We start from the raw sequence: 14,281 nt of genomic DNA, 5'->3' as shown, positions 1-14,281 counted from the left end.
ATATGATTCTTTGAAAGCAAAGTTATAAAACATTAGGAAAACTAACACATTATTAATTTTATGTTACATATCACTCACTTTATGTCTCTGTTAGCATAGGCTACTCACTTCAATACAAGTCTTGCACATATGTTCTACATCATGAATACTTAGGTGACAATAATGATGATGACACAAAAATTTCTCATACAGTTCTTGCTGTACAGTTATTAGATTTTTACACAAAGACACACACACATATACAGCAGATAAGTTTATTAATAGTAGGACATGATGATTATTTACTATTTATTAAGTGGAAACAGACCATCATAAGAGCCTTCATTCTTGTCATCTTCATGTTGAGTAGGCTGAGGAGGGGGAGGAAAGGAGAAGACGGTTTTGCTGTTTCAGGGGTGGCAGAGGTGGAGGAGGTCGAAGGGGAGGTGAGAGAGGCAGGCACACTCTCTGTAACTTTGCAGAAATACACTGTAATTTCTGACTTTAATGCTCTTTCAATTCTCTAAAAATGTTTCTATATGGTACTAATTCTTCTATCATTTGCTTTTGTTTTAGTGCCTGTATCGTAGAAGGGTTCATGCCATAAAAGAAGTCAAAAGCATCTTGAATAATTGTAACCCTTCTGCCGAACTGCCTAATGTTCGTTTTTTCCTGGCACTGCTTCTTCTCAGTCTTCTTCCTTATCGTCTGGCACTAGTTCAGAAGCATTCACCTCCATCAAGTTGTATTTTGTTAATTCCTCTGGTATGGTGTCTATTAGTTCTTGAATTTCTTCAAGATCCATATCTTAAAACCCTTCATTCCTCACAACCAACCTGTTCTACCATATCTACAATCTCTTTCATAATGTCCTTGATTGGCTCTCCTGCAAATCCTGTGAAGTCATGCACAACATCTGGACACAGTTTCTCCAGCAGCAATTTATTTTTTCGGGTTTGATGGCATTCACAGCCTTTTCTGTAATAATGATGGCATCTTCAATGGTATAATCCTTCCAGACTTTCATGATGTTCTCTCTGTTGGGGTCTTCTTCCATAGCATGGACAATACTTTCCTTTGAGAAAAGGAAAAGGCTCATTTTGTGTAATGAGCCTTAAAGGTCCTATGACTAGCTGATCTAGGTGCTGAATTAGAGACATATTGTTTGGGGGTAAATAAATCAGTTTGACAGACCAGTTGAATTCATAGGGTTCTGGGTGGCCAGGGGACATTGTCCAACATCAAAAGAACTTTAAAAGGCAGTCCCTTACCGGCAAGGTGCTTCCTGACTTCAGGGACAAAGCATTAATGAAACCAGTCCAGGAAAGTTGTTCTCATTGTCCAGGCCTTCTTTTTGTACAACCAGAATATTGACCAGCTGGTATTTACTTTTCCCCTCAAGGCTCAGGGGTTTGCAGCTTTATAGATAAGGGCAGTCCTGATCATAAGCCCTGCTGCATTTGAACAGACCAGTAAAGTTAGTCTATCCCTTTGTGATTTAAATCCTGGTGCTCACTTCTCTTCCTTACTAATAAATGTCTTTTGTGTATTTTTTTTCCAGAGTAGGGCACTTTTGTCTGAATTAAAAACCCATTCAGGCAGATATCCTTTCTTCTCAATGATTATCTTAATGGCAGCTGTAACTCATCTGCTACCTCTTGGTTGGCAGAAGCTGCTTCTCCTGTTATACTGACATTTTTTTAAAGCCAATCCTCTTACTAAAATTATCAAACCATCCTTTGCTGGTATTAAATTCTCCACCTTTAGATCCTTCACTTTCTTTTTGCTTTAAGTTTTCATATAATGACTTCACTTTTTCTCGAATCATATTAGAGTCTTAGGTATACCTTTCTTATAGCAATGGTGCAGTCACATAAAAGCTGCATTTTCAATACAAGATATAAAGGTATTTCAGAAAAAGTGCAAGGTTTTCACACCTGCTGGCATAGCTGCAGCAATGGCTTCACAAATTTCCTTTTCTTCTCTTACAATGGTCCTTATGTTGGATTCATTATCTTGAAATGATGGGCACTCCAGATCTCAATCTACAGTATATACTAATCAATTCAACTTTTTCTTGTAATGTCACGACTTTTCTCTGCTTCTTGGGAGCACTTCCAGCATCAACAGTGGCACTTCATATGGGTCCCATGGCGTTATTCAAGGTTTATGGCATTGTGCTAAACACGATGAAAAATACACGAGAACCAAAAGAGATCACTTTTTTTTTTTGATATGCAGTTTACTGGAGAGGTAAACTGCTCACCTGGAGATGATTAGTGTCACATGACATTTTAAGCAGATACTAGTAACACTTGAGCTCACCGAAATAGCAGCAGGAGGTAGCTACGAAATTATTACAATATGTACTATAGTTAACTTTTTGCAGTTATTTAATACTGTATCTTTACATTTGTTTAGACTTCTATTGACTGCAAATGGCACCATGTCTGGTATATTAAGTGTTTGTAAGTTTTGATAAATTTTAACTTTTTATAATAGATTTGTGTAGATTTTACGGTAGCAATGGATAAAATAGACAAGTATCTACATATATGTTATGCATTCATGATGTACCTTTTTCTTAATTTTTTCAATATTTCTAGGCTATGTGGTTTCTCTGTTAGTTTTTGCAAATTCTTGCCAACCTCCAAAAAATGTTTCCAATATATTTATTTTTAAAATTTTGCATATAAATGGATGTAGTTCAAACCCCTGCTCTTCAAAGGTCACCCTAACTGCAATTTGTGAGAGACCAGATGTGGGAGAGTATAGCTCTTGGTCAAAGATAGACCCTCTGAGACTAGAGACTCTAAGATGATAATGGTTGAATTGTACTTTAACTTAATTTAGCTCTCATTCTTTCCTTTATTGGAATAAAGAAACAGTAATGTGCCTATTTTTTTATACTAATGATAGCAATTTATGTATAAAAGTCATTGTAACCAACAAATATAAATTGATTGCCCTGAAAACTTTTAAATGCTCAAGCTAGCATTCAGAATTAAAAAAAAAATAAATATGAACTCTGAATTCAACATCTTGAATAGTTTAAAGGTCTTTTAGCTTGTAAAGCTGAGAATTTAATTAAACTTAAAAATATCACAAAGGTTATAGATGTGTACTTTTTTTTTCTTTTCTTTTTTTTTTTTGCGGTACGCGGGCCTCTCACTGTTGTGGCCTCTCCCGTTGCGGAGCACAGGCTCTGGATGCACAGGCTTATCGGCCATGGCTCACGGGCCCAGCCGCTCTGCAGCATGTGGGATCCTTCCGGACCGGGGCACAAACCCGTGTCCCCTGCATTGACAGGTGGACTCTCAACCACTGCGCCACCAGGGAAGCCCCAGATGTGTACATACTTTTAATCCAATGTGTATATTTTTGGTTCACTTTAATATCTGCAATGTTCATAAATATTCATACATTATGAATTATTACTCCTCAAGTAGTTTGATACATTTTGCTTTACTATATTTAAGCCAGGGATTAAGTTAGAGGCAGATCAATGGTTAAATTACTACCTTTCACATTCCGTGGATATTCATTCATTCATTCATTCATTTATTGTGAGGACACTTAAGTTCCACTCTTAGCAAATTTCAGTTATACTATACAGTGTCATCAATTATAGTCACTATGTTATAGCACATTTCCCTTTTACAATGCAACATGAGTTTTATTGCAGTTCTGCTTTTTAATATTAAATTTTGGTTTACATGATGACCATTTGATACAAACATCTTAACATTATTAAGTGGATAACTCAAATCCCAAATCAACATGCATAAAAATGTCTCTCAGGATCCAGTTCTCCAAAGATATCCACTGTGTGGGATCAAAATACACTACTTCCAAAATATGACATTTTATCATAAGGATTATTTTGAGCTGAAGCATTTGAGATTCAGTAGATGCAGAAAGAAGTCTTCTTGTACCTTCCCTATCTAACTAAAAGCATAAACTTTTGAGAATGAGAAGTGCCATAAAACACTTTCTCAGGGAAGTTCTAAGGCCATGAAGATGATGGAAAGTCAGTATCAAAATGTACCTACACAAATGTTTTTACCTAGCCTTTATCTTCCATTAGTTTTCCCATATATTTACCTTTCCACAATTTGCCATCCCTATAAACTCAAAGTCCTTTTCCTTTGTCTTGTCCCCTCTGTGTGGGTAGAGGAAAAGGTTTTTTCCTCCCTACATCAGCCATCTTCATAATAATTCAGGTTTATTTTTAAGTTGAGTCATATTCAGAAAAAGCTGTTTCATAAGAGTTCATTGCAAAATATCAATACACACATACAAGATAAATCACAATCACTTGAAATTTTCTATTAACTTAACCCTGTTATTTATTATTTATATGTTTTCTCTCCATGTTTTCTGTCATAGACAGTTCAAACCAGTTTTTACTAACATATAACTTTTAGAAATTACTTTATTATGAAGGCATTTATAATTTCTTTCTTCATAAGGAAATTTCAGCCTGGTTTTACCTCTAAAGTTGCTAAATCTTGATAGCATATTCATTTAGTTTTAGCTCAGGATTTTCCAAGTAAATTAATATTTTTATTTTGTTTTCCTATAGCCTTGCTAGTTCCTTAGTCATATACCTGTTAAAGACTGTTATCTGATATATTTCAGCATTAGTCCAATCAAACAAATGCCAGAAGCAACAGGAGAAAAAATATTCACTTAGAATAATGTTAGCCTGAGTCAAATAATTGGCTCTTTGGCATCAGAATTAGCCTGTTAAATAAAAACTTGCTTATTTAGTTAATAATTCATTCATTTAACAAGTTATTCATCTATTCATTTTCAACTAATATTAAATGTTCCATTATGATAATTTCTAAACTCAAAGTCACATTCTTCTAACCAATAACTCCCAAACTAAGAATCTTTACATAATAATTGAGAAGAGTTACCTGTTAAAAATATTGTTGGAAAAATAATCATATGAAAATACAACTCCCTCACTAGGAGTAGGCCTCAGGAGTATTTATTTACCTATGCCCATGTTAGCTTATATTTCTTTCTTTATCTCTTATTTACAGGCTTAATTATAGCCAGGAGGTGTGTTTAAGAAAAGAAACACAATTCCTTTTTATATATTTAAATGCTTATGGGCCATGTGGTTCCTAGAGTATCTGCTTACGCACAACTGTGATAACTTTTCATTTCTATCTTTTGGTTGAAATACTTAATAAAGGGCAAAATGAATCACCAAGAACCCCTGATTAAGCAATTCAGAAGCAATTTCACATTAAGCAAAACTCCCAGAGATGATTCCAGAATGTATCCTAAAATCTACAGAAAATTCTTTCCATGGGTTATTTGGATAATGATACCAATCATTTCACAAATTGTACAACAACAGTTAATTCTCTAAACTTCAGCTCATCATCTGGCATAGAGAAGGAAGTAAATAAGTTAGTTTTTCATGTTAGGTAGCACCTACTGTATGGAGAAAACCAAAATGGAAACATCATAATACTAGAATAACATAAAAAAAAGCTTCAGTGACTCTCAAAACAAATCAAAGGTTTGAATGATTTGAAAGTCATCACTTTCATCTTAATGGAGTCTAGCGACAGCACAATAAAATTTAGGAAACTGGTTGAAAATAAATGCATATAATTATGCCTTTTTTTCCCTAGTCATCTTCATTAAATTTTATGGTAAGGATTTATCTATGAAAAGGGGAATGCTGTAAGTGGGTTTAGCACACATGTCTCTTTCTGGACGTGAAATTCCAGACTCTGAATCCAGATTGCCTGGTTTCAAATCCCATTTCTTCCATGCTGGCTCTGTGAGCCAGCAAGTTAAAAATTCTTTTGACTTTTTAATTTGAGAAAGTTAAAAACTGCTCTCAGCCTCAGTTTTCTCATTGTGAATTAGCATAATGAAATAAGTTCATGCAGAGAACATTCTTAGAACTGTGCCAAGTCCACTGATAGTTCTCAATAAATGTTACCTACTATTACTGTCATGTACAGAATGTGAGCAAACCTACTAGAAACACAAGGATACTTTTTATAAAGGTGAGATGTGGATTGAGGAGGGCCCCAAAGGAACCTACATCAAGGAAGCAGGCCTGAGGTAGAAGTTGAACCCAGTGTTCTGCTTACCTGTACTCCGACAGGAAAACTTGGTTTTGTGATCACACAATCGTAAGGTACCACTGCAGCCTTTTTCATCACTACCATCTTCACAGTCTTTTTCCCCATCACAGCGCCACAGATCAGGAATACAATTTCCATCAGGGTGACACTGAAATTCATTCCCATTACAACCAGCAGGAGAATGAATCTCTTAAATTGAAATGAGGGAGAGAGGCAGAGAGAGGAAAACAAGAGAGGAATTATGATTGTACTTGATAATATTTTTTTTCATTTTTTTTCTTTAGGCATTATAATGATCCTAGAGAGAATCTATTTTTACTTTATTGTTTAATAGCTGCAATACTGTCTAGCATTTTCAAATTTGTTTTAGAAACTTTAATAATTAGAGAAAATAGTTCTTGCCTCCCACAGAATTCCTAAAAGTGATGAACGTTAGGAAAAAAAAGAAAGAGCAGTAAGATAGTATGTGGATATTCTGTTGTGATTTTAATTAGTATCAGTGTGATTGTTGAAGGTATTTTCTCTAGAGCACATAAAAGAGATTTCACATTCTACTCCAAATGTTTAGACTTTTGTTGATCTTATGACATCTCTTTAGATAATTTCTTTCACACTGGTAACAGGTAAACAACCAAAAAAAAAATAAGAAGTACATTCTGACTAACAAAATCTTTGAAGAATAATGTCCAAAATGTTGAAAAACAAAACCCTCAGATAATTAAAAAAATTAGCCAGTACGTAAGATTTCAAGTTTAGAATCAGAACAGACACAAAAGAATTTTATGAGGCACTATGCAGTCAAAGTCAATTTATCAATTAATAACTCACATAGTGCCCAGATAACATTATCACTCAAAACCTGATCACTAAAAACATAGGCTAAATTTTGTAGGTAAGCATAAACAAGAATAAGAAAAAATACATGTTGGACATATAGATGTTTTTACAGTATAGCAGTTGAAAAATATGACAGTAATCGGCAGTACATTAAATTTGTATTAATATCTAATATTATGAGATATAATAACCAGAATCTCCAAATACTGTTGTAAAGTCAATATTTTAGTATACATTTTTCTAAACCAAAGTTTTAATGTAACAAGTTTATTGTGCATCTCAGGTAGCTATAGCCAACAATTAATTTACATTATATCTATAAAAGCAATTATTCTACATCATTATAAAATTGAAACAAGTCCAGGTGAGTTTCTCATTACTTAATGAGCTGATTTGGTAGGAATTGTAAAACTATCAGTAAACAGAAACCTCAGTTAAGTAGAGTTGGGAGACCAGAAGGGGAGATCTCTTACACCATGCAGCTGTAGCAGAGTCCAACAGGAAGAAGAAAGACTCTTCTTTCCTGTCAAGGACTCAGCCTATGAAAATCCATGGACTCGTTGTTTACTAGAGCCCTACCATCTTCCTTTTTTACTCTCTATAAAAGCATTCCTGGGCCTCCCTGGTGGCGCAGTGGTTGGGAGTCCGCCTGCCGATGCAGGGGGTGCGGGTTCGTGCCCCGGTCTGGGAGGATCCCATGTGCCGTGGAGCGGCTGGGCCCGTGAGCCATGGCCGCTGGGCCTGCGCATCCGGAGCCTGTGCTCCGCAACGGGAGAGGCCACAGCAGTGAGGGGCCCGCGTAACGCAAAAAAAAAAAAAAAAAAAAAAAAAAAAAAAAGCATTCCTTTTTCCTTGCTGTGAGGGAACTTGCACATAGCTCACCATGGTGCAGACTCCAAATTGCAATTCTGTGCCAATTCCAAATATACCAGTCTTTGCTGGAGAAATATCTGGCTCTCAATTTGTTTTAGGTCAACATTTTGGTGACCCATATGGGGACTAGAGAAGACTCTCGATGGCTCCAGGGCTGGTGAATATACAGGTGCAGTACCCACAGCTGAGTCTATTGTTGCTCACTGCTTTTCCTGCTGACCCTGGAGTTTAAAGGCAAGTCTTTCTCTTAGATCCAAACTCACACCCTCTTTCCATCTGAAGCTCTCCAGGCTTTATTCAGAATCTACTTAAAGCTTTTGTCTTTCTGGTTAAGGCCTTGTTCTGCATGTGAGTCCTTGTTTGGCACTTAGGTCTGATTTTGATATCAGACTCTTTCACTGAAACTGGTTAGCTTTGTGTATTCCCTTTGAAACAGGAACTGCTTCACCTGAAGGTGGCTAATCTTTGACCCATTCCTCTGAAAACAGGGGTTCTCTGCAACAGTGCCAGGTTTTTCAGCCTTTGGCCTATTCTTTTGAAAGGACGATTCTCTGGAAACTGGCTGAAAAAGCCTTTGGCCTGGCTCCTTTAAGCTGTTTCCTTTGAGTTGGCTGGGATTGTCTTACAAGCTGTCTGAATCGAACCAGTTGTGCTGTAAGCTGTTTGAAAATTGTTCTTTACTCTAGAGGAAAAATCTCTAGGAAATGATACTCCAGTTATCTAAGTATTTTGAAGGCCTCCTCCATTATAGGGACTCTGGTCAATTTTATGTTTAAAAGCCACAGTCCTTCCTCATGGGCCCTGCTAACTAAATGGACCAACCTGACCAAAGGCAATTTGGAATATCAATGGCTTTTATGGGGAATTTCAGAAATCCCCACACTTAGTTTCCTTAAAACCAAATTGGGCTACAATAGCTCAAAAATTTCCAGAACTGAGTGGAATGCTTATTTTACTTGGTATTTTGAGGCTTCCCAATATACTCAGGACTCTAAAATTGCCTCTCTGCAAAATAAGATTTTAAGATTAACTGAGGAAAAGGAATGATGAAAGAAAGATAAAGTGGCTCTCAAAGCCTCAGGTTCTTCTTCCTTGGCATCTTTGTCTCAGGCTCCACCTCTGGTGCCATCGCCCTCCTTCCTTTCTATGCTGCCTATGCCTCCACTGTACCCTCAATCCCCCCATACTCATTCTCTGGCCAAACTTCCCTTTTCCTCTGAACATGTCAGAACATGTTTCTTTAAAATTAAGCCTTCTGAAGGTCCAGAGGCTAAATCTTTAATATCTTATACTCCCTGAACTAAAGCTGAACTGTGAGACATAGTCAAAGATTTTCCCAAAGTAACCAAAGATCCTCATAGTTTTGCTGAGGAATTTAATATAATCACTCAAACTCACCAACCTGGTTTCTCTAACTTATATCAGCTAGTTCATATGCTCATCAGTGAAGGTCAGACCCAGCATTGAGTGAAAATTGCTAATTGGGAAAATCCTGAAAGATGCCCAGAATTACAACCAGGAGAACAACCTGCTATCTTACTATGTGTCAGGCTCAGAAAATTGCTAGGCAACTTTACTGAGCAATTACTAGGGCTTTTCCAAAGCCTACTGACTGAAACAAAATTCAGGTTTGCACACAAAAAGCTGCAAATCTGTTCATAAAAATTACAGTTGACTTTTGATTGTCTTTAAAGAAAATTCTGGTCTTCCTTCAGATGTTGATTAACTCAAGTAGCTTTTAACTCTTTGTTTATTAATGGGCTGAACTAAGATCCTTCCCTTTTAGTAAAAAGGACCAGTATTAAATGGGAAACTGTGTCCACTTCAGATTTAGTTAATCTGACAAACCACATTTCTTGTACTCTACATGAATCACCTCAAAGGAAGACCATCAAAATTGTTACTCTTCAACTCCAATAAATGAAGGCTCCTAAACAAACCCAAAACCCTCGTAGTTTTTGCTATTATTGCAAAGAACCAGGGCATTAGAAAAGAGATTGTTACAAACTTAAACACTGTAGAGCCTTCATCCCTCTAACCAGTCTTTCCAATGCCCTCCAATTCTCAGTGGTGGGCTCTGAGGAACTGGAGGGGCTCTTCCCAATCCTCCCTCTTAATCAGCTTGGAGAAACATTTCTCCAAGAGGATGAATCTCTTCCAGTCCTAATTGATACCACACTCTTGTGTGCTCAACCTCACTACCATAAAACAGCCCCTGACTTGGAGTACTAAAACAATTCAAATAGTGGGGATTTCTAATGAACCTCAAGAGGTTCCGATGTCCGAATGCATTCCCTTTTGTTTAGGCCCTTTGAGAGATACACATCCTTTTCTCCTTAGTTCCTCTACCCCTATCCATTTATTAGGCTGGAAACTTCTTAGAGAAGTATGCCAGAAATTCTTTCTCCAAAAAGGGGAAAACAAGTCTAGAAACTGACAGTGTCATCAAAGAACCAACCAGGTAAATTAAGTGGCCCTCTAACATCTTTTATTTATTCTATCTCTGATGGTACTAGAGCAGATTCTGAAAATATGGATCATTTGTCCCTATTGAATCAGCTACCATTTTCCTTATTGGCAAAATCTCCAACTGATGTTTGCAAAATTCACAGTGCATCTCCCATCAAAATTTAAACAGAATCCTCAAAACCTCTTCCCAGAATTAATCAATACCCTAAAGGAAAACCTTAAAGCCCATAATAGAAGAATACAGGCTCAAGTCTTCATTATCCTCTGTACTAGCCCCCATAACACTCCATTTTACCAGTGAGAAAAGCAAAGGGCCAAAGGTGGATGTTTCTTCAGGAACTCTGAGCAGTAAACAACACTGTTATCCCTCAACACCTTGTTGTTCCTAACTCTCATATGTTACTAACATCCTTTCCCACCAGAAATGAATTCACTGTAACTGAGTTATGCAGTGCATTCTTTCATATTCCAGTTGATGAAGACAGCCAGTACCTTTCTGCCTTTACTTGAGAGTAAAAAAACAATTCACCTGGACAGTAATGCCTCAGGGATATACTGAGAGTCCTTCTTATTTTTTGCAAACCTTGAAGGCTGGTATGAATGATATAAAGTTCTCTCAGGGTTTTACTTTGCTGCAATATGTGGATGATTTGCTTCTTTGCTCTCCTTCTTAAGCCTCTTCACAGGAAGGCAGCGTCCACTTAATAAAGCTTTTGGCCTTAAAAGGACGTAAGGTTGCCAAAGAAAATTTGCAGTTTGCCCAAACCCAGGTTCAATATTTCAGTCATCCAATATCAGAACAAGGGCTACACCTAGATCCAGATACACTTCATGGTGTCCTAAGTTTCCCAAAACCCCAGACTAAGGGCTACTGTGAAGTTTTCTCAGACCAGTTGGTTATTGCTGAAATTGGATTCCAAATTTCTCTTTTAAAGCCAAATTTCTTATGTTTTTCTCAACAATAAAGACCACCTGACCCAGTTTTGTGGGAAGAACTGATTGACATAGCCGTCAAGGCCCTAAAGGAGAGTTTGATGAACCCACCTGCCTTTGGGCTTCCTTATTATCAGATTTCCTTTTACTCTTTCATAGATGACAAGAAAAGGGAATAACTTTGGGGTACTCATCCAAAAACTTGGCAACCACCATCCATATAGCCAGTAGCTGGACCCTGTGGCACATGTATTAGAACCACTGCAGCCACTTCCTTGCCTTAGAATCACTGCAGCCACTGCCCTTTTTGTTAAAGCCACTGAGAAAATTGTGGAATGTCCTTTAATCATTTTTGTACCTCAAGCAGTAGAAGTCAACCTGAATTCTCATTGTACTCAACACTTCTCGGCTAGCTGCCTCATATCCCGTGAAGTCCCTTTGTTATCTGTCCTTCACGTAACTCTTTTATATGATAATAACTTTAACCTGGCTACTCTTCTCCCTTCTGTCACCAACAATGTCCTTCATGACTGCTTACTATTGATAGACAACCTCCTGACTCCTTGTAATGATCTACAGGAAATTCCACTGGGTAGTGTTGACTTCTCATGGTTCACTGATGGTTCTTGTTTAAAAGGTAACAATGACAAATATTGTGGTGGTTATGTTATTATAACTCCTTTTGATGTTGTTAAGGCAGTGTCTTTACTTATGACTACTTTGGCCCAATAGGCTGAATTACACACCCTTATACGGGCTTGTACTTTAGTCAAGGACAAAACTGCCAGTGTTTATACTGATAGAGATATGCTTTCAGAGTAGCTCATGATTTTGGAATGTTGTGGAATGTTGCTTCCTTATTTCCAGTGGAAATAAAATTAACAATAGTCCTTGTGTTCAGGAATTATTGAACACAATACTTTTACCTTCCATTTTAGCTATTATTAAGATTCTGATGCATGCTAAACTTGACTCTCTGGAAACTAAGGGAAATCACCTTGCTTGTATTTCTGCAAGGAATGCTGTCCTTAAAGGGACCAACAGCAGCCAAACCTCTGTCATTATCCAAAGGGACATCTCCCCAAATGATAATTTAGAAAAACTGGCTACAGAAGCCTAACAATGGGACTCAGAAAAGGAAAAACAAGATTGGAAATTTAACAATTGTTTGTTTGGAAAAAAGAGAAAGCTCTGGTTTGGACCAAATAACTCAGTACTACCAGAGACTCTAAAATCCCCACTCCTCATCATAATACATACACTAAGCTATTGGTCTACTGATAAAATGATGAATCAATATTGTTGGGGAAACTTTAACAAGGCTGCAAAAAGCACCTACCTCACTTGTCCTACTTGTCTGAAGTACAATCCAGGGAAGCCTGTTTGTACTGCTTCTGGATATTTTAAACTGTTTAATGGACAATTCAGAGTCTGGCAGATGGATTTCATACAACTTCCTCCATCTCATGGATATAAATATGTTTCAGTCACAGTCTGTATGTTTTCCCACTGGACTGAAGCCTTCCCTCACAGACAGGCTATTGCCTTTTCTGTGGCTAAAGTCCTTTTGGGAAAGATTATCCCTACTTGGAGGAGCTACTCTCAAACTTTATAGTGATCTGGGAATCCATTTTAAGGGCCAAGTGCTGTGGCAAGTCTGTGATGTTTGGCTGGTTTTACAACACTTTCACTATGGTTACAACCCTCAATCCTCAAGTATAGTTGAACACACTAATGGCATTTATTATTACCACCTGGCAAAATTTGTAGAGGTCCTCCAAATACCTTGGCCAAAAGCATTGCCATTGGTCCTTTTAAATGTCAGATCCATCCTTTTGGGAATTCATAAACTTTCACCCTTTGAGATAGTCCCAGGATGCCCAGCGAACTTGACTTCTGCTTTTTTTATCCATAACTTATAAAAGGAGAGATACTGTAGTATTGAAAAGGCCTGCTTGCTTCTATTAAAAATAACCAAGCTTTGGTAGAGCAATCTTTTCACAGTGTGCCCTTGAGAGACAAATACCTTGGAACCTGGAGATTTCGTCTATTGGAAAATACACTACCAGAAGAATTTTCCTCAACCTTGCTGGAAAGACCATACTAAGTACTGTTAACCAACACTTGTGCCACCAAACTCCAAGGAATAGACTCTTGATTCATGTGACCCACCTAAAGAAGGTGCCGAACCCTGACTGGACCTGCACATCATCCAGTAACCTGAAAGGAAATACTTCTCGGAAATTGAGGCAGTCGACATCTGAAGACACAGCTTTCCGAAGTTATCTATACCAGGCCTGTTGGAAGTTTGTCACCAACCTTCGATGCTGACATAAAGATTCAGATGATCTCCAGGGTCTATGATCTTGATAACGTATGGATTTTAAATAAAAAGTGCCTGAGAGTTCTCCCTCCTGCCCCTCCTTGTTACTTAAATGTGACCTTACTAGGTTTCCAGTCTGAGACACTACTGGAAATGATCTTTCCTGACACTGAGGGACAAAAAGCCACTGAAACTAGAAAATCTGACTCTTGATCAATGATGCTTTCAGCAAAAGATCTTAATCAAAAGATAAAAATGTAAAAAAAAATTAACAAAAAGAATCCTCAATTAAATAGAGGTGAGAGACAAGAAGGGAAAGCTCTCATATCCTGCAATGACAGCAAAGCCCAGCAGGAGAATAATGACACTTCTTCTTTCCAGGAAAAGACTCTGTCAATGAAAATCCTTGGACTCTTTGTTTACTATAGCCCTCCCAAATTTCTTTTCCTTTCTATAAAAGTGTTCTCCTTCCCTTCCCATGTGGGAACTTGCACACGGCTCACCAGTGTTTCAGACCCTAAATTGAGATTTTTTGCTGATCCTGAATAACCTCACCTTCACTGGAGAAATATCTGTCAGTCAGTTTGCTTCAGGTCAACAGAATTATGTGGTTATGAGTTAAGATTAGACTAAATTAAGGTCAAAGCTAATAATAACACTTTTATCACCAAGGAAGCTACTTAATCTTTTGAGACCTCTGTTCACATGGAAAGTAGGGAGCCTGCAGGGTCGTTGGGAGGAATAA

General features: G+C 37.4%; 1 protein-coding gene across 1 annotated transcript in view; it reads right to left on the bottom strand.

The window, feature by feature from the left end:
• The window catches only part of LRP1B (LDL receptor related protein 1B), a gene marked incomplete at its 3' end in the record, with an annotated part of 2,330,707 nt that overhangs the window by 670,054 nt on the left and 1,646,372 nt on the right, over positions 1-14,281 (bottom strand). Inside the window, exon 42 of the mRNA XM_081243013.1 lies at positions 6,108-6,290. Coding sequence (XP_081099139.1) covers positions 6,108-6,290 — 183 coding nt within the window. The remainder of the gene's footprint in view (positions 1-6,107; positions 6,291-14,281) is intronic.

Source organism: Mesoplodon bidens, assembly GCF_964165515.1.
Source record: "Mesoplodon bidens genome assembly, chromosome: 8".
Classification (NCBI taxonomy): Eukaryota; Metazoa; Chordata; class Mammalia; order Artiodactyla; family Ziphiidae; genus Mesoplodon; species Mesoplodon bidens.
Note: the sequence above shows the minus strand (reverse complement) of the source record. Positions and strands in the feature narration are given on the sequence as shown.